The following is a 20,261-nucleotide window of genomic DNA, read 5'->3' as shown; positions in this document are numbered from 1 at the left end:
CAAACACAAAGGTTTTCTTGATTCACATTTCCTGAATCCTCTGACCTCTGACCTCTGACCTCTAACCTCAGAAACACGTCGAGAGCAGTTTCTCTCGTCTGCGATAGTTTCACCTTCCTCTTCTGAAATCCATATTTACATTTGAACAGACACTGAGGTGATGACCTGCGTCTCTCTCTCTCTCTCTCTCTCTCTCTCTCTCTCTCTCACTCTCTCTCTCACTCTCTCTCTCACTCTCTCTCTCTCTCTCTGCTGCTGCAGAGGAAACCTGGAAGCGTCACAGAGCTGAAGAGAAGGAGAAGAAATACAAAGTTGTGGTTTCAGTTTGAGAGCAGAACTCATTCTGAGTTTCTGAGTTCTGTCACATGTCACATGTCACATGTTGGTCAAATTCATTCCTTCACCAACAGAACAATGAATTTAATTATCGTATATAACCCCCCCCCCAGTGTTCCACAGAGGCATGATGGGTAATGAGCGTATTGTGACAAGACAGCTGTCGCTATGTGATGTGTCACGTCCCGTGATTGTGTGTGTGTGTGTGTGTGTGTGTGTGTGTGAGTGTGTGTCTGTGTGTGTGTCTGTGTGTGTGTGTGTGTGTGTGTGTGTCTGTGTGTGTGTGTCTGTGTGTTTGTGTCTGTGTGAGTGTGTGTGTGTGTGTGTCTGTGTGTGAGTGTGTGTCTGTGTGTGTGCTGTATCTTCTTCTAATTCCATTGTTTCCACAAACTATTAGAAACTGTTTTATTTACACACTCACACTCTCACACTCACAGACACACACACACTCACACTCACAGACACACACACACACACACACACAGACACACACACACACACACTCACACACTCACACACTCACACTCACACACTCACACACTCACACTCACACTCACAGACACACACACACACACACACACACACACACACTCACACACACTCACACACACACTCACACTCACACTCACAGACACACACACACACACACACACACACACACACACTCACACACACTCACACACACACACACACACTCACACTCACACACACACTCACACTCACAGACACTCACACACACACTCACACTCACACTCACAGACACACACACACACACACACACTCACACACACACACACACACACACTCACACACACTCACACACACACTCACACTCACACTCACAGACACACACACACACACACACACACACACACACACACACTCACACACACTCACACACACACACACACACTCACACTCACACACACTCTCACACTCACAGACACACACACACTCACACTCACAGACACACACACACACACACACACAGACACACACACACACACACTCACACACTCACACACTCACACTCACACACTCACACACTCACACTCACACTCACAGACACACACACACACACACACACACACACACACACACTCACACACACTCACACACACACTCACACTCACACTCACAGACACACACACACACACACACACACACACACACACACACACACTCACACACACTCACACACACACACACACACTCACACTCACACACACACTCACACTCACAGACACTCACACACACACTCACACTCACACTCACAGACACACACACACACACACACACTCACACACACACACACACACACACTCACACACACTCACACACACACTCACACTCACAGACACACACACACACACACACACACACACACACACACACACACACACACACTCACACACACTCACACACACACACACACTCACACTCACAGACACTCACACACACACTCACACTCACAGACACACACACACACACACACACTCACACACACACACACACACACACTCACACACACTCACACACACACTCACACTCACACTCACAGACACACACACACACACACACACACACACACACACTCACACACACTCACACACACACACACACACTCACACTCACACACACACTCACACTCACAGACACTCACACACACACTCACACTCACACTCACAGACACACACACACACACACGCACTCACACACACACACACACACACACTCACACACACACACACACACTCACACTCACACTCACAGACACACACACACACACACACACACACACACACACACACACACACACACACACTCACACACACTCACACACACACACACACACTCACACTCACACACACACACACACACACACACACTCAGTAAATGGGCCACATTTGCATCTTTATAAATTCTCTCAGCTCTGAGGGCTGGATTCATTCCTCTACGTCTCATTGGTTCCCACCAGTCGCTCGTCTTTCTTCTCTCCATCCCTTTGTCTCTCCATCCCTTTGTCTCTCCATCCCTTTGTCTCTCCCCCGTTCTTCCTCTGCAGCGTTAATCCAGATGTTCATTCCTCCTCAGTGTGAAGTTCTCCTCTCCTCCTCTTCATCACACAGCTGCGAGGACAGAAAGGATCATGTCTCACTCGTCTTCACGTGTGTGAGTGACTGTCAGACACCATCAGATCTTTGTTCCTACCCATAATCCTTCACTGTACCTTCACTAACAGAGACACAACCAGGAGCAAGTTATTCGCTGTTTCCTGTTTCGGGTCAAAACCACAAACACACTAATGACGCAGCACAAACCAGATGTAACAATTCTTCTTCGGTGCCTGAAAACATTCAGATCCATTCAAACTGAATCTAAGACAATTCGACCGTTTTTAGCATAGACATATATAAAGGCCAGATGTCTCGTCTGCGTTGCCGGCCAACGGAGCCGGACGTCACCACATGGCGGCCATCTTGCTAGGGGGCAGCTCGCTCACCGATAACATTGTGTTGGAAGTGGTAAATAACCATAACTTGGTCAATGTTCAACCCATTTTGAAACGGTCTGGTTTGTTATAAACGTCAGAGATGTAGTTATGACACTGCATAAATTATTAAATCTTTTTAGAAAATAACATAATTATTCATAAGTATGCAGTGTCATATCTACATCTCTGACGTTTGTAACAAACCAGACCGTTTAAAAATCGGTTGAAAATTGAGCAAGTTATGGTTATTTACCACCAACACAATGTTATCGGTGAGCGAGCTGCCCCGTAGCAAGATGGCCGCCATGTGGTGACGTCCGGCTCCATCAAACGAGACATCTAGTCTTTATATATGTCTATGGTTTTTAGGGCCTTTTATTGTGAAATTTAATTCAAGAGCTTTTAATAATTTGAAAGGTTTCGGCCCTGATCATAGTTTTTATTTTAGATCAATTTAAACAGGATCATGAAAACAAATCTCCTGTTAGGACATTTGTTTACATTGGGTTCAAACTCAGGACGTCTGTGATTGGCTGACGTTGGAGAAGGTCCTGTGTCATGGCCGCTGTCCAGGGTGCTGAACCTGGGGCCTTGAGCAGCAGGAGCTGTCCGTGGTCCTTCCACAAACCTCGTCTCCGATGTTTAACTCACTTCCTGTTCGCAGATCAGACTGATGCGTCTCAGAGAGAAACTCAGAGAGGAGGGAAACATCTCTGAGGGATTTACAGTGTGAAGCACATCAGTTCTCTTCAGTGTCTCGTGTGAAGGAGCAGGACACACGTCCACGTCTGCTCTGGGTTCATTTATTGTGTGTCTGTGTTGTGTGTCTGTGTTGTGTGTCTGTGTTGTGCCGCCTGCAGCTGCTGCTCTCTCAGCTCGTCCATAACCTCAGAGCTGAGAGGAAAGAGACGGAGGAACAGCCGCTCTGTGAGAGCAGAGAATCGCTCCAGGTTGGAAACACTGATGTTTGAGAAACGCTGTGAAACTGTGGAAGCAGACGTGGCTCAGGATCAGGTTCAGGGAAACAAACAAACAAACAAACAAACAAACAAACATCCGTCCCTCAAGAGACGCTGGAGACATGACTTCCTGTTTTATTCTGATATTCACTACCTTCAGGGGTTGACGCTGTATTTAACCTTTGACCCCTATGACCTTCATCCCTTTGTGAAGAACTTTGTGTTGTAAATAAAGTTGTTATAATTACATGAAGTCTGAAGAATGTATGAGTGTGTGTGTGAATGTGATGTATGTTTGTGTGTTTGTGTGTTTGTGTGTTTGTGTTTGGGTGACTCATGGTGTGTGTGTGTGATGTATGTTTGTGTGTTTGTGTTTGGGTGACTCATGGTGTGTGTGTGTGTGTGTGATGTATGTTTGTGTGTTTGTGTTTGGGTGACTCACGGTGTGTGTGTGTGTGTGTGTGTGTGTGATGTATGTTTGTGTGTTTGTGTTTGGGTGACTCATGGTGTGTGTGTGTGTGTGTGTGATGTATGTTTGTGTGTTTGTGTTTGGGTGACTCACGGTGTAAGTGTGTGTGTGTGTGTGTGTGTGTGTGTGTGTGTGTGTGTGTGATGTATGTTTGTGTGTTTGTGTTTGGGTGACTCACGGTGTAAGTGTGTGTGTGTGTGTGTGTGTGTGTGCTCTTAGTGCTCGTTAGGACGAGGAAAGTGCAGCATAAATTCATCTCTTCACATTAACAGGTCGTTGGCGCTGGAGTCAAACATGTGGATCTGTGGGGACATGTGACCCGGCACGAATCATGTGACCCGGCACGAATCATGTGACCCGGCACGGATCATGTGACCCGGCACGGATCATGTGACCTGGCACAGAAACAAGATAAATGTTGACTCAGCACAAATAAAATTAATAGTTACTCAGAGAGGATTTAAATAGTTGTGATGTACGTTGTGTGTTTATCAGTGTGCACTTCAAACCGCTGCCTTCAAACTCGTCACGATGATGTAGTGGCGCCTGGCGTCTCGTGTGGGCGGAGCCTCGCTGGACAGACGGCCTCGCTCCGCACCAGGAAATAATAAAGATTTATTACATATAGATGTGATTCATCAGCTTTGAGCTGTGATGTGAGAAGAGAAGCTGCACTTCAACCTGTGACCTTCATATTCCACCAGTGAGAGGAGGAGAGGAGAGGAGGAGAGGAGGAGAGAGGAGGAGGAGAGGAGGAGGAGGGGGAGAGGAGGCGAAGAGGAGGAGAGGAGGAGGAGAAGAGATGAGGAGAGGAGGAGAGAAGAGGAGAGGAGAAGGAGAGGAGATGAGGAGAGGAGGAGGAGGAGGAGGAGGAGAGGAGGAGAGGAGGAGAGGAGGAGAGAGAGAGGAGGTAGAGGAGGAGGAGGAGGAGGAGGAGAGGGGGAGAGGAGGAGAGGAGGAGGAGGAGGAGGAGGAGGAGGAGGAGGAGGAGGAGGAGGAGAGGAGACAAGGAGAGAGGAGGAGAGGAGGAGAGGAGGAGGAGGAGAGGAGGAGGAGGGGGAGAGGAGGCGAAGAGGAGGAGAGGAGGAGGAGAAGAGATGAGGAGAGGAGGAGAGAAGAGGAGAGGAGAAGGAGAGGAGATGAGGAGAGGAGGAGGAGGAGGGAGGAGGAGAGGAGGAGAGGAGGAGAGGAGGAGAGGAGGAGAGAGAGGAGGTAGAGGAGGAGGAGGAGGAGGAGAGGAGGAGGAGGAGGAGGAGAGGAGGAGGAGGAGGAGGAGGAGGAGGAGGAGGAGGAGGAGGAGGAGGAGGAGGAGACAAGGAGAGAGGAGGAGAGGAGGAGAGGAGGAGGAGGAGAGGAAAGGGGAGGAGGAGAGAGGAGGAGAGGAGGAGGAGGAGGGGGAGAGGAGGCGGAGAGGAGGAGAGGGAGGAGAGGAGGAGAGGAGGAGGAGGAGAGGAGGAGAGGAGGAGGAGGAGGGGGAGAGGAGGCGAAGAGGAGGAGAGGAGGAGAGGGGAAAGGAGGCGAGGAGGAGGAGAGTAGAGGAGGAGAGAGAGAGGAGAGGAGAAAAGAGAGGAGGAGGAGGAGGAGGAGAGGAGAGGGGGAGAGGAGAGAGAGAGGAGGAGAGGAGGCGAAGAGGAGGAGGAGAGGGAGGAGGAGAGGAGGAGAGAGGAGAGAGAGAGGAGGAGAGAGAGAGGAGAGAGAGAGGAGGAGAGGAGAGGTTGAACCCAGACTGATGTGAGTCAACTGTGACCTTTGCCTTTTAACATCTCCAAGACTTTGGAGAATTTCTCAGTTTGATTCAGATTCTGACTCACAGCTGATGATGATGTTTCAGAGGTCAGAGGTCAAAGGTCAGAGGGACGTCATGATAATTGGAATCAAATGAATTTGACTGAAACATAAAGTGATAAATGTCAGAGCTGCAGTTTTAGTTTTTCTATAAAACTATGAACTTTATTTCTACGTAATAAACGAGTGAGAAATTGTTATATCTCGTCAGCAGCTGCTGTGACATCATCACGTGATATGTGACTTGTGAAGGTCAAAGGTCGTCTCTGTTCCAGAATCCTGATGTTTCAGCTGGAACACTCTGATACAGATGTTCTGTTCTCCACAAACAAATGTGTTCGAGTCATTTTATTCATAAAATTGTTGTTTACTTATAAATTGACTGTTTTAGTTTATTTAAATTCATGTGTTTTGTGTTTTGATCGGTGATATTAGTGAAACTTCTCAGTTTGTGTTTTCTGCGACACACAAGTGGTTACACACATGAGAAGAAAAACTCACACGACTAATGACGAAGGAGTTTTAATAATCAATCTGTCCTGTTTCCTTCGGTTCTACACTTTTATTCCCAGGGTCTCATCACTCGTTCTCCTCCTCAGGGTTTCCGCTCGCGGGCTGAGATGAAGACGAGGATGAGGAGGAAGAGGATAATGAGATTTCTGCGAAGAGGAAGCAGACGACTAATCAGATGATCGGTGGTGGAAAGGAAAACAGAGGGCGAGCTAATGATGAGAAATGGTGTTAACTCGATTTGGAAACTTCAGATCCATCAGCGTGTTTCCTCTTCATCAGTCGTTCCTCTTCTTCTGGGATTTCTATTCTTCCGCGTTTGAAAGTGACATCGTCTTCAAACCCTCAACACTCACTCAGTAGAAAGATGATGTCACTTCCTCCAGAGTAAAGGGTTCCTTCTTCCTGTTCCTTCAAACACACACATAGAGAGAGGGAGAGAGAGTGAGAGAGACAGAGAGAGAGAGACACAGAGAGACAGAGACAGAGAGAGAGAGACAAAGAGACACAGAGCGAGAGAGAGAGACACAGAGAGACAGAGAGAGAGGGAGAGACACAGAGCGAGAGACACACAGAGAGATAGAGAGACACAGAGACACAGAGCGAGAGACAGAGAGAGAGTGAGAGAGACAGAGAGAGACAGACAGACACAGAGCGAGAGAGAGAGACATAGAGGGAGAGAGAGACACAGAGAGACAGAGAGAGACAAAGAGACACAGAGCGAGAGAGAGAGAGACACAGAGGGAGAGAGACACAGAGAGAGACACAGAGACAGAGAGAGAGGGAGAGAGAGACACAGAGACACAGACAGACAGAGCGAGAGAGAGACATAGAGGGAGAGAGAGACACAGAGAGACAGAGAGAGAGGGAGAGAGACAGAGATGTAGAGAGATAGAGAGAGAGACAGAGGGAGACAGACAGAGACATTCCTCTACTTAGAGAAGACGAGTGTTTGGTCCACATGTCTTCACTTGTCCCTGAGACTCGTTGGACGTCCTCAGTGAGAACTTCTCTCCTCATGAAAACCCACTAACAGGTTATTAATGATACGTTCACACACGAAGAAGAAGAAAGAATCTTGGCTCTTAACGTAGAAACAGAAGAATCCAGTCACATGTTCATGTGTCACCTCCATCACATTACTATTAAAACCAACTTTGAATTAAACATAAACTTCAAACATCGAAGAAGTTTCATGTTCCTGCAGCTTCAGCTGGACGAGACCGATTCTGACCTGAGGGTCGACAGCTGGAACATCTGGAACAGAAACATCTGCTGCAGCAGCAGATCTGTCAAAAAGGTCAGATGAGATTTGAATATGGAATCTGATCCTGTTTTTAAATCTTACAAACTTCTGTTTAACATTTTACCGAATTTTCACTTTCTTTATTAACCATATTTGTACGAGCAGGGGGTGGAGCCTGGCTCAGAGCTCAATGACACACCCACATCTGCCACTGGCACCCATTGGACGTCCTAGCTGTCAATCACACTGTGGTATCCCATAAAGTGAAGTATACATAATATTCAAAGTCATCTTCTCATATACTTCTACAGAAACTGAGGTTTTCTTTAAGTCCGGGCAGAGTAAATCAAAAATAATAAATACACAAAAGAAACTGTGGAAATTCAAGTGTTTTCCTTTGACCTGTGATTAAAAAAAACAAAGATTTTATCTGATTTACATTTTTTTTTATTAAACAAATGTATGAAAAGTCTGAAGAATAAACTGAACATTGATAGAAAAGTGCATGAAACTAATGTTTTAACCTCAAAACAACTTTAATGTACAAAAGAGAATCCGGAGCCTTCAGGTCACAGGGACTTCGACCTCTTGACCTCGGGGATAAAGTGCAGCGGGAACTTCTGAACTGTAGCTTAAGTGATTTTAACCATTTCTCTTCCACAACATGGAGCTTAAATCAGTGGTTTCACACGAGATCGAGATAAAACTCCTCTTTTAACAAACAGAAAAGTAAAATATATGAAACTAAATATAAAGTAACAGCAGATTAAAACAAATCTCGAGAAAAATCCTTCCGACACGAGAACATCGAGGGTTCATTGCACATTAAAGTAAAGTCAGCACGTTGTCTAAAGTGAAGAAGAATTAATGACTGTTTTTATCATCAGTCAGCTGATTATTGATCATCAAAGGAATTAACTGTGAATTAAGACTGAGATATGAACCAGGTTAGCTTCCCGTCTTTATGCTAAGCTAACTGCTAACAGCGACTCTCCGTTCAGATCCGATCTTTCTCTTTCTGTATTCTGATCCTATTCTTTAGAATCTGAGCGTTCCTCATTTCATCATCTTGGAGCGAAGATGCCTCCTGATGATCTGATGGTCGCTCTCTCTCTCCACCGGCTCTCGGCTGATGATCTACAGGACGAACAGAGTTTAACACATTTAGTTTCTAAACTCAGAGTTGGTGTTTCCGTCTGAACAGAAAGAGTTTCCTGTTGCTGGTGAGAGTTTCTACTCACTGGGTGTGAGGGCATGTCCATGGGCGAGGAGATCTCCGGCCTGTACAGCTTCTTCTTGTTCTTGTTTGCTCTCAGACTGAGGGAGGAGGAGGAGGAGGAGGAGGAGGAAGAGGAGGAGGAAGAGGAGGAGGCATCAACCCGACCGTTCACCAGACTCATCATCTTCTTCGCTGCAGAGACATTCAGAATAAATATCATCAGCTTCTGCTCTTTCACTTCAGGGTCACAGGAAACAGGACAGAAGAAATCAATGTCTTAATAGATTCAGTTTCAGACTAAATACACAAATCTATATAAATATTCATCGTACAGGCTGCATTGTTTCAGGAAAACACCGAGCTTTCAAATTCAAACACATCCACAGTTTAAGAGACACGTTTAAAAAGTGCAGAACAATAAAAAGGAGGAGGTAAAATAACAGAGACAAAAGGTGAGGGAGAGAGAGACAGAGAGATGGAAAGAGAGTGAGAGAGATGGAGAGAGAGAGATGAAAAGAGAGAGAGAGATGGAAAGAGAGAGAGAGATGGAAAGAGAGAGAGATGGAGAGAGTGAGAGAGATGGAAAGAGAGAGAGATGGAGAGAGAGAGAGAGATGGAGAGAGAGAGATGGAAAGAGAGAGAGATGGAGAGAGAGAAAGAGATGGAAAGAGAGAGAGATGGAGAGAGTGAGAGAGATGGAAAGAGAGTGAGAGAGATGGAGAGAGAGAGAGATGGAGAGAGTGAGAGAGATGGAGAGAGAGAGAGATGGAAAGAGAGAGAGAGATGGAAAGAGAGAGAGAGATGGAAAGAGAGAGAGATGGAGAGAGTGAGAGATGGAAAGAGAGAGAGATGGAGAGAGAGAGAGAGATGGAGAGAGAGAGAGATGGAAAGAGAGAGAGATGGAGAGAGTGAGAGAGATGGAAAAAGAGAGAGAGATGGAGAGAGAGACAGACAGAGAGAGAGAGATAGAGATGTAGAGAGAGAGACAGCGAGATGTAGAGAGAGAGAGAGAGAGATGGAGAGAGAGAGAGGGGGAGAGAGAGAGAGAGAAAAGAGAGAGGGAGAGAGAGAGAGAGGGGGAGAGAGAGAGAGATGGAGAGAGAGAGACAGAGAGATGGAGAGAGAGAGAGAGAGAGAGAGAGAAAAAGAGAGAGGGAGAGAGAGAGAGAGGGGGAGAGGGGGAGAGATGGAGGATTCCCGCAGTGATAATGAATTGACCGAGTGAAGCTCGGCTCCCTGAGGACGAGACGACTTGGTTCCAACATGTCCTCTTCTCCACCTTCTCCTCTTCTCCACCTTCTCCATCATTACAGTCGCTCTCTCGCTCGGTCACCGTGGCGACCCCGTGTTATCTTTCACCAAACGACCCGACAGGAAGTCGGAGGTTTGACCTGGTGAGTCATGTTCGTGCTCCGCTGGTCGTCGATGACCTTGGATCCTCCTGAGGTCTCGGTTCTCACCTCCTCACTCCCATGATGCTTTGCTACAGGAAGCAGTTCAAAGTGTCTCTCTCTCTCTCTCTCTCTCCACACTGACCTTTAGAGCCGAGCAGCGTGGGCGAGCTCTGCAGGAAGTCTCCGATCTTCTGCAGCGTCCCTTCCTTCCTGCCGCGAGTCGCCGGGGACGAGACCTGATCAGAGAACAGTGAACCGGGTTAATCTGTTGAACATGTAACACAACAGAGAGTAACACAACAGTAACACAACCGTCCAGTGGGTCATATCACTCCAATATGGGAATATTAGAACTTATTATATAAAATGTGCAGATTTACCAGCAGAAGCAGCTGCTGAAGAACGAGGCTTATGAAGAAAAACTAGAAAACGTCTTTATTCATTTTAAACATATTTAAAGACGAAGATAAGACCAATCACTAAGAGAACTCCATTCTTCTTCTGTGGTGTTTTAATAAATGAAAACTCTCTACCACGTGTCACCTGTTTATGAATCCACTTCACGATTCAACTGAACATGTTTATCATAAATCAGACTGAAGCTAGAAAATGAAATTACAATGAAATAGTTTGAACTGAAGAAACGTATGAAAACAAACATCATGAATCATGTGAGATTATGATGAACAACACTGAATAAATTATGTTAATATATCGTCACAGCACATGTTCATGTTTATGCATGTGTGTGTGTGTCTGTGTGTGTGTGTCTACATGTGTGTGTGTGTGTGTGTGTCTGCACGTCTGTGTGTGTATCGTCACCTCCTCTTTGTGTGGCGTCAGCTTTGTCGTCAGTTTGGTTTTTGTGTTCCTTCTGTTATCTGCCTCCACCTGCTCCTGTCACACACACACACACACACACACAGACACACACACACAGACACACACACACAGACACACAGACACACACACACACAGACACACACACACAGACACACACACACAGTGACTCAGCTGTGGAACGAGTGTAATCGGTAAATCAACCTCAAAGTGTTCAGTAATGACAGAAGCTTCTGGACGAGACGTTGAGACACGAGGAGAAAAACGTTCGATTCCACTTTTACCGTTTTACCAGACGGAATAATTGTGAGGGAAAGAAAACAAGCTTCAGTTTATGGTTATTAATCTGTCAGAGCGACGGCCGGAGCCGGCGACCTCGACTGCTCCCGTCACAACAAACTGTCTGTGTCTCACAAACAAGATCCTGGTGACGAACACGTGTGACGCCCATCAGAGCCACGCCCACTGTCCGGGACTGTTCTGTGGGTTATGATTCATATTGTTTATGAAGGAAAGTGTTGATACTTCAGACACTTTCCATGCAGAGTCTTTTCTCCTTGATGTGATGAGTTGAATGAAATGACATGAGAAGGTCCGAGTCTTTTTAACCATCAAATCTAAATTCTTGTTTTTCTGTGAACTTTCCCTTTAAGTTAGTTTGTGGGAAAACAAACATTAAAACACTTCTTTGCCCGTGGGCTCTAAATTTGCAGATAATCCAGCGGCAATGAACTGCTGGAGACGATGTGGAATGGTTGGCGACCACTCTCACATAGCCACCCCCCCCCCCAGCTGAAGCTCATCAACCTGTTCACTGGTTTATTCACTCAGATCTAAATTCTGATTTCACTTCAACAAACCAAACCGAGTCTCTCAGGTCACTCAAGCATTTAAACTCCATCGTTTCCACCTATAACCAGCGGGTAGACGTCAGATATGATGAAAGTTCTGCTATTTTTACTGAAAAACATTTTAATGATAAAATACGAAAGGAGTAAGAATGTTGTGGGATTATTGTGATGGAGTCTTATATGTAGTAAAGCACTGTTCAGTGTCCTGGGAGCGTTTCTCCTGCATCAATAGGAAACTCTTCCCTGAACATCAGGAGCTCAGGTGTTTAACGAGCAGAACAGAAACCGTCCTTCACGTTGGAACATGAAATCTCTTCCTGACCACTTCATCTCAAACACGCAGTACTTGACTCGACAGGCTCCGCCCATGCAGCGCTGCACTTCACCTCGAGGTTCAGACACACGCGAATCGTGGAGGAGATTTGTTTTGGAGGTTGAACACTGGAGGGAATCTGTGACATCACGACCTGATGTGAGACAAGCGTCTTCAGGAATCCGTCCCACTTTGCTTCGTGGCGTGAAAACGAGTAAATGCTCCAACAACAAACCGGTGTAAACATCCTCACTCGGATTATTGGCTGTAATCAAATGATGTGCCTGTAAACAGTCTCCTGCTGCCTCACTCAGCCTGGTGTCTCCTGTTGGACCACGGCCAACGAAGAGGCTGAAGGTGAAAGAGGACGACTGCTCAGCGCCGTCTCTCTCGTTCATTTCTCATTTGGCTCGAAGCCTCATGTTCACACTTCTGCTGCCACCAACCGGAACCTGCTCCATGAAGTGTGTTGGTGAGTAACAAGCATCAAAGGAACCCAGATCAACACGTGAACACTAAGCTACCTCGTTAAATGATGATGGGGAATGTGATGAATTTTAGTTTGAAGGATGAAAACATTAAGATGTTTAATAGAATAAAAATATGTACCTCGCGTGTCGGTCGTCGTTTACTCCTCCTGAAAATGTGAGACTTAAGAAAAGAAACAACTTGGTTAAAGGCCTGACGGAGTGTCGTCTACATTTAAACAATGTGATTACAAAGCTCTTTTAAAAAACCATTACGAGCACTTGAAGAGGAAATGTAAAGCGTTCTGAAGACAGCAGGTCTAACGTCGGTATAAAAACAGGGACAGGCCTCAGACACACAAACCTCAGCCTCACAGGATTCACTTCTGTTTTAACAAATTAAATCTCTATAAAGAATCTTATTTGTTTTCCAAAGATCTTTTCTTCGTTTGAACTGTTTTCTTTCACCATGTCTCAGGTGCTTTGTTGCAATGAAGCCAATTTTCTGTCCAGCTGAGCTTTGACAGGAAACTAGCTCGGCCCCAGCTCTCTGGAACAAAGCACAACTCAAAGGTCAGAACTTCTTCTCCGCTGCTCTGTTGGGAACAGAAGTTCTGAACATGTGTTCATCTCAGTTCCAGACACAGGAGACGAGTCCTTGTTGTAAAACACACCAACGAGCTGCTGAGGCGACTCGGACTCACTCACAATGAAACTTATAAAACACTTCAACTGAAGCTCACTAACGTTCCTCATGGAACTCAGACAATTAAAGAAATCTAACATTTCTATTCACAAACATAATCCCCAGAGACTCAGTGAGCTGCTGGAGAAGTTAACAGCGGATTTAATTCAGAGGTTTCTCTGAGTTTACAATGTCTGAGGAGTTGATTCCTCACTGACCTGGAAACAGCTGTGAAGACTTGTTTTCCGTTAAGAAAGCTAAATCACCTTAATAACACCAGGAGGTGTTGTCCTGACCCTGAGCAGGTCACAGCTTTTCATTAACCTGCTCAGATTCAGTTCATCTTACTTTGATCTTCACCATCGGCTGCACGACAGAACTCTGTTGTAACCAGACCGTAAGATCTAAAAACTTAAAATTCAGTTCATTGGATTTCAGGCTTTTAAGGACCCGTGGAAATTGGAGCCAAATACATTATGTATAAAAATAACCATCACGTTACAGCCGGAGGTCTTTGAGGTTCCCTGAGAACATGTTCTGCTCGTTAGTGGACGTTCAAGTTCGCTGTTTGTCCCGGAATCAGTTTAATGTTTCATGTCATTTTAAAAGGCAGAATTAAAGCTTTACACAGTTCAGACTCCCCCCCCACCCCGCAGCATTCATGTTTAATGTTAAAAACCAATAGGCCTCCTCGTGTGTGTGTGTGTGACTGGTGTATAGTTTGTGTTGTTCACAGAGGGAAGGACATTAATATTAATGTGTTGACATCCGTGTGAGTCTATCAACATGTAGACGACATGATAAAGTCCCAGGGAGCAAGTGAAAGAGGAGAACATGTTTAAAATGTTGAAGGTTCACAGGCTGAAGTGATGAGTTCAGATCCGAGTCTCTAACATGATGCTTCAGTAGAAAGTGTTTTAGATTTGTGGATTCTGAAACGCAGCTCGGTGGAGTTTCAGGAGCCGTTGAGTCTTATTTTCTCATTTGTCTGAACAAACCCTTTAATGTTGTGGATGTAAAGTCACGTTTCCTCCCTGAAGGAACCTCCTCCCTTTGATTACACATTAGCTTTTATGATTGATGCATTTTTATGATTCGTTTATTCCTGTAATTACATTGAATGAATGTGAATATAATGTGATATACAAATTACTTCCTGTCAGTCACATGAACCAGTTTTTCATCATTTATCTTAAATGTCTTTGCTCTCAGCAAACATATGGAACTGTGTGAAACCACAGGAGTTCATCTCACTGGGAGAGACTCAGAGTGAGAGAAGCTTGAATCCTCGTTCTTCATGTGAAGGAGATTTGTCTTCAACACCTACACAACAACAAGCCCTCACAGCGAATCTCTTCCCTGACTGAGGCTCGAGTCGTTTACTGCATTTTCCTCCTGGATGAAAAACAACTTATTCTGGGCTGTTTCCCTAATTGATGACACGTGACGTCCAGCTGTCAAACCTCTGGTCTCACATTCATCACGTGTTGTTTTCATTCCACTGACCTGAACAATGCAGACGTGTGATCGTGAGGACGTGGGCGTCTCCCTGACCTCTGACCTCTGTGAGGATCCATCACGTATCGTCCCATTAATCAAGCTGAAGCTCGGCTGGATCAAGGTGAGGCCAAGATCCTGCCGGCAGACAGACCCGCAGAGAGAGAGAGAGACGGGTGAGGGAGTGAGACTCTGTGCAGAGAGAGAGACGGGTGAGGGAGTGAGACTGCGTGCGGACAGACCCGCAGAGAGAGAGAGAGAGAGACGGGTGAGGGAGTGAGACTCAGTGCAGACAGACCCGCAGAGAGAGAGAGAGAGAGAGAGACGGGTGAGGGAGTGAGACTCAGTGCAGACAGACCCGCAGAGAGAGAGAGAGAGAGAGACGGGTGAGGGAGTGAGACTCAGTGCAGACAGACCCGCAGAGAGAGAGAGAGAGAGACGGGTGAGGGAGTGAGACTCAGTGCAGACAGACCCGCAGAGAGAGAGAGAGAGAGAGAGACGGGTGAGGGAGTGAGACTCAGTGCAGACAGACCCGCAGAGAGAGAGAGAGAGAGAGACGGGTGAGGGAGTGAGACTGCGTGCAGAGAGAGAGACGGGTGAGGGAGTGAGACTCTGTGCAGACAGACCTGCAGAGAGAGAGAGAGAGAGACGGGTGAGGGAGTGAGACTGCGTGCAGAGAGAGAGACGGGTGAGGGAGTGAGACTCTGTGCAGAGAGACCCGCAGAGAGAGAGAGAGAGACGGGTGAGGGAGTGAGACTCAGTGCAGACAGACCCGCAGAGAGAGAGAGAGAGACGGGTGAGGGAGTGAGACCCCGTGCAGAGAGAGAGAGAGACGGGTGAGGGAGTGAGACTGCGTGCAGAGAGACCCGCAGAGAGAGAGAGAGAGAGAGAGAGAGAGACGGGTGAGGGAGTGAGACTGCGTGCAGAGAGACCCGCAGAGAGAGAGAGAGAGAGAGACGGGTGAGGGAGTGAGACTCAGTGCAGAGAGAGAGACGGGTGAGGGAGTGAGACTCTGTGCAGACAGACCTGCAGAGAGAGAGACGGGTGAGGGAGTGACACTGCGTGCAGAGAGAGAGACGGGGGAGGGAGTGAGACTCCGTGCAGACAGACCCGCAGAGAGAGAGAGAGAGACAGGTGAGGGAGTGAGACTGCGTGCAGAGAGACCCGCAGAGAGAGAGAGAGAGAGAGACGGGTGAGGGAGTGAGACTCTGTGCAGACAGACCCGCAGAGAGAGAGAGAGAGACGGGTGAGGGAGTGAGACTCTGTGCAGAGAGAGACGGGTGAGGGAGTGAGACTCTGTGCAGACAGACCCGCAGAGAGAGAGAGAGAGACGGGTGAGGGAGTGAGACTCTGTGCAGACAGACCCGCAGAGAGAGAGACGGGTGAGGGAGTGAGACTCCGTGCAGACAGACCCGCAGAGAGAGAGAGAGAGAGAGAGACAGGTGAGGGAGTGAGACTCTGTGCAGAGAGAGACGGGTGAGGGAGTGAGACTCTGTGCAGACAGACCCGCAGAGAGAGAGAGAGAGACGGGTGAGGGAGTGAGACTCTGTGCAGACAGACCCGCAGAGAGAGAGACGGGTGAGGGAGTGAGACTCCGTGCAGACAGACCCGCAGAGAGAGAGAGAGAGAGAGAGACGGGTGAGGGAGTGAGACTCTGTGCAGACAGACCCGCAGAGAGAGAGAGAGACGGGTGAGGGAGTGAGACTCCGTGCAGACAGACCCGCAGAGAGAGAGAGAGAGAGAGACGGGTGAGGGAGTGAGACTCTGTGCAGAGAGACCCGCAGAGAGAGAGAGAGACGGGTGAGGGAGTGAGACTCAGTGCAGAGAGACCCGCAGAGAGAGAGAGAGAGAGAGACGGGTGAGGGAGTGAGACTCTGTGCAGAGAGACCCGCAGAGAGAGAGAGAGACGGGTGAGGGAGTGAGACTCAGTGCAGACAGACCCGCAGAGAGAGAGACGGGTGAGGGAGTGAGACTCTGTGCAGACAGACCCGCAGAGAGAGAGAGAGACGGGTGAGGGAGTGAGACTCAGTGCAGAGAGACCCGCAGAGAGATAGAGAGAGAGAGAGACGGGTGAGGGAGTGAGACTCTGTGCAGACAGACCCGCAGAGAGAGAGAGAGAGACGGGTGAGGGAGTGAGACTGCGTGCAGAGAGACCCGCAGAGAGAGGGAGAGAGAGAGACGGGTGAGGGAGTGAGACTCTGTGCAGACAGACCCGCAGAGAGAGAGACGGGTGAGGGAGTGAGATCTGTGCAGAGAGAGAGACGGGTGAGGGAGTGAGACTCTGTGCAGACAGACCCGCAGAGAGAGAGAGAGAGAGAGAGACGGGTGAGGGAGTGAGACTCCGTGCAGACAGACCCGCAGAGAGAGAGAGAGAGAGAGAGAGACGGGTGAGGGAGTGAGACTGCGTGCAGACAGACCCGCAGAGAGAGAGAGAGAGACGGGTGAGGGAGTGAGACTCAGTGCAGAGAGACCCGCAGAGAGATAGAGAGAGACGGGTGAGGGAGTGAGACTGCGTGCAGAGAGACCCGCAGAGAGAGAGAGAGAGAGAGAGACGGGTGAGGGAGTGAGACTCTGTGCAGACAGACCCGCAGAGAGAGAGAGAGAGACGGGTGAGGGAGTGAGACTGCGTGCAGAGAGACCCGCAGAGAGAGAGAGAGAGAGAGAGACGGGTGAGGGAGTGAGACTCTGTGCAGACAGACCCGCAGAGAGAGAGAGAGAGAGACGGGTGAGGGAGTGAGACTCCGTGCAGACAGACCCGCAGAGAGAGAGAGAGAGACGGGTGAGGGAGTGAGACCCCGTGCAGACAGACCCGCAGAGAGATAGAGAGAGACAGGTGAGGGAGTGAGACTCAGTGCAGACAGACCCGCAGAGAGAGAGACGGGTGAGGGAGTGAGACTCTGTGCAGACAGACCCGCAGAGAGAGAGAGAGAGACGGGTGAGGGAGTGAGACTCTGTGCAGACAGACCCGCAGAGAGAGAGAGAGACGGGTGAGGGAGTGAGACTCAGTGCAGACAGACCTGCAGAGAGAGAGAGAGAGACGGGTGAGGGAGTGAGACTCTGTGCAGACAGACCCGCAGAGAGAGAGAGAGAGACGGGTGAGGGAGTGAGACTTCGTGCAGAGAGAGAGACGGGTGAGGGAGTGAGACTCTGTGCAGAGAGAGAGACGGGTGAGGGAGTGAGACTCTGTGCAGAGAGAGAGACGGGTGAGGGAGTGAGACTCAGTGCAGACAGACCCACAGAGAGAGAGAGATACGGGTGAGGGAGTGAGACTCTGTGCAGAGAGAGATACGGGTGAGGGAGTGAGACTCCGTGCAGAGAGAGAGACGGGTGAGGGAGTGAGACTCCGTGCAGCGTCACTCTCCTGCTCCCATGCAGCCGTCCGACCCACAATCCCTCCTCTTTCACCTCCACCTAACCCCCCCCCGCCAAGCTCAGCTCGCCACTTTCATCTTCCTCCTCTCTTCCTTCCTCCTCTCTTCCTTCTTCCTCTCCTGCGCTCCACTGCAGTTTTCCCCCCCCTCTGCTCTTCCTCTCCATCTCGTCTTCCTCCCTGGCGGGCGTCTCTAACCCTCAACCAATTTCTCCCAATCTATTCTTTCCGTGCTTCCTCCACCTTCGTCTGAACTCTTCCTCCTCAGTTTATTATGGTCCATTTCTCTCTGGGGTTGAAACTGCTTCCCTTGTGTTTGTTTGCGCTCTCTCCCTCCCTCCCTCCCTCCCTCCCTCCCTCCCTCCCTCCCTCCCTCCCTCCCTCCCTCCCTCCCTCCCTCCTCCCTCTCTCTCTCTCTCTCTCTCTCTCTCTCTCTCTCTCTCTCTCTCTCTCTCTCTCTCTCTCTCTCTCTCTCTCTCTCTCTCTCTCTCTCTCTCTCTCTCTCTCTCTCTCTCTCTCTCTCTCTCTCTCTCTCTCTCTCTCTCTCTCTCTCTCTCTCTCTCTCTCTCTCTCTCTCTCTCCCTCCCTCTCTCCCTCCCTCTCTCCCTCCCTCCCTCCCTCCCTCCCTCCCTCCCTCCCTCCCTCTCTCCCTCTCTCCCTCTCTGCTTCCTCCTGTTGGGCTCTCTCGTCTGATACTGTCAATCACAGGGTCACTAACTGAATCTGTCGACTCTCTCAGTTCAAACCTCCTCCTCTGTCTTTCTCTCTTTCCTTTGTTAAGATAAGGTTGAATTCTTTGCTTTCCAGGTGGAAACTGGGTCAGTGCAGTGGCATTAATGGAACGAGATAAAGAACAAAGTGTCTCTGATGCTGAATGGGATTGTTAAGAAAGAAAATGTGCCTCAATTATAACCTAGATCCTAATTCTCCACATTTTAATGCCTCAAGTGGAAGTTGAATCTGTGTCACGAGCGGCTCCGTCCTCCGGTGCTGTTCTCTGGAACCGAGCTCAGTCAGCAGAACCGCAGTCACTAGTGGAATTACTTCACCCCCCCCCCCCCCCCTCTTTGCTTATCAAGCGACTCGTTCTGAACGTCTCTTCTGTTCAACCTGTAAGTTCTTCTCCTGTCTTTGATTTAACTCATCTCGGTTCCTCTCAGTTGCATATTTCAAAGTTTCCTCCTTCATGCTCTAAAAATGTCTAGCCTCGACTTATCTATTATTCACAGATCTATGAAATTTAAAAGATTTCCCCTGCCTTCACCCCCCCCCCCTCGGCTGTAGCTCTGACTCTTCATCAAACACACAAAACAAGGTTTGTTTACTACTCGACACAATGAGGAGTATTTCAGGCAGACATGGACCCAGACGCTGACTCCGGAGACAAAGAGGACGGATCTAAACTTTGACCTTTTGTAACAGAAACCGTTTCCACGTCAAACTTTCCTCAAAACCATCTTCATCTTTTATTCAGGAAGGTTCACTCTGTGAGGAACGCAGGTTCATCTGGGAAGCTGTGACGTGTCTCTACAGGACGTTAGTACACTTCAGGTTATTTCAGTTATTCCTGAGACGACTGCTGCAGACTCACATCCTCCTCACGTCACACAATGTGCACACAAGTGCTGCCGTCTTCAGTCAAACCTGAACTGACATGTTGTGTAGCTTCTCTATTCTGAGATGGATCTGCTAACTTCAAAGCTGCAAATGAAAACCTTCATGTTAAACTGTTTGCAGCAGAGATCACAGACATCAGTCCAGACCTGCTGTGCTCATCACGTCCTTCTGAACACTGACGAGACGCAGTGTCCTTCATGTGTCCTTCA

General features: G+C 48.2%; 1 protein-coding gene across 1 annotated transcript in view; it reads right to left on the bottom strand.

The window, feature by feature from the left end:
• Window positions 1–8,385: 8,385 nt before the first annotated feature.
• The window catches only part of LOC133020647 (kinesin-like protein KIF20B), a 32,501-nt gene continuing 20,625 nt past the window's right edge, over window positions 8,386–20,261 (bottom strand). The window contains exons 31-34 of the mRNA XM_061087288.1: window positions 11,235–11,309; window positions 10,555–10,648; window positions 9,041–9,210; window positions 8,386–8,936 (exon numbers count right to left, since the gene is read on the bottom strand). Coding sequence (XP_060943271.1) covers window positions 8,856–8,936; window positions 9,041–9,210; window positions 10,555–10,648; window positions 11,235–11,309 — 420 coding nt within the window. The 3' untranslated portion in view covers window positions 8,386–8,855. The remainder of the gene's footprint in view (window positions 8,937–9,040; window positions 9,211–10,554; window positions 10,649–11,234; window positions 11,310–20,261) is intronic.

Source organism: Limanda limanda, chromosome 15 (genome assembly GCF_963576545.1).
Source record: "Limanda limanda chromosome 15, fLimLim1.1, whole genome shotgun sequence".
NCBI lineage: Eukaryota > Metazoa > Chordata > Actinopteri > Pleuronectiformes > Pleuronectidae > Limanda > Limanda limanda.
The sequence above is the reverse complement of the archived record's forward strand: the minus strand, read 5'-3'. Positions and strand labels throughout refer to the sequence as shown.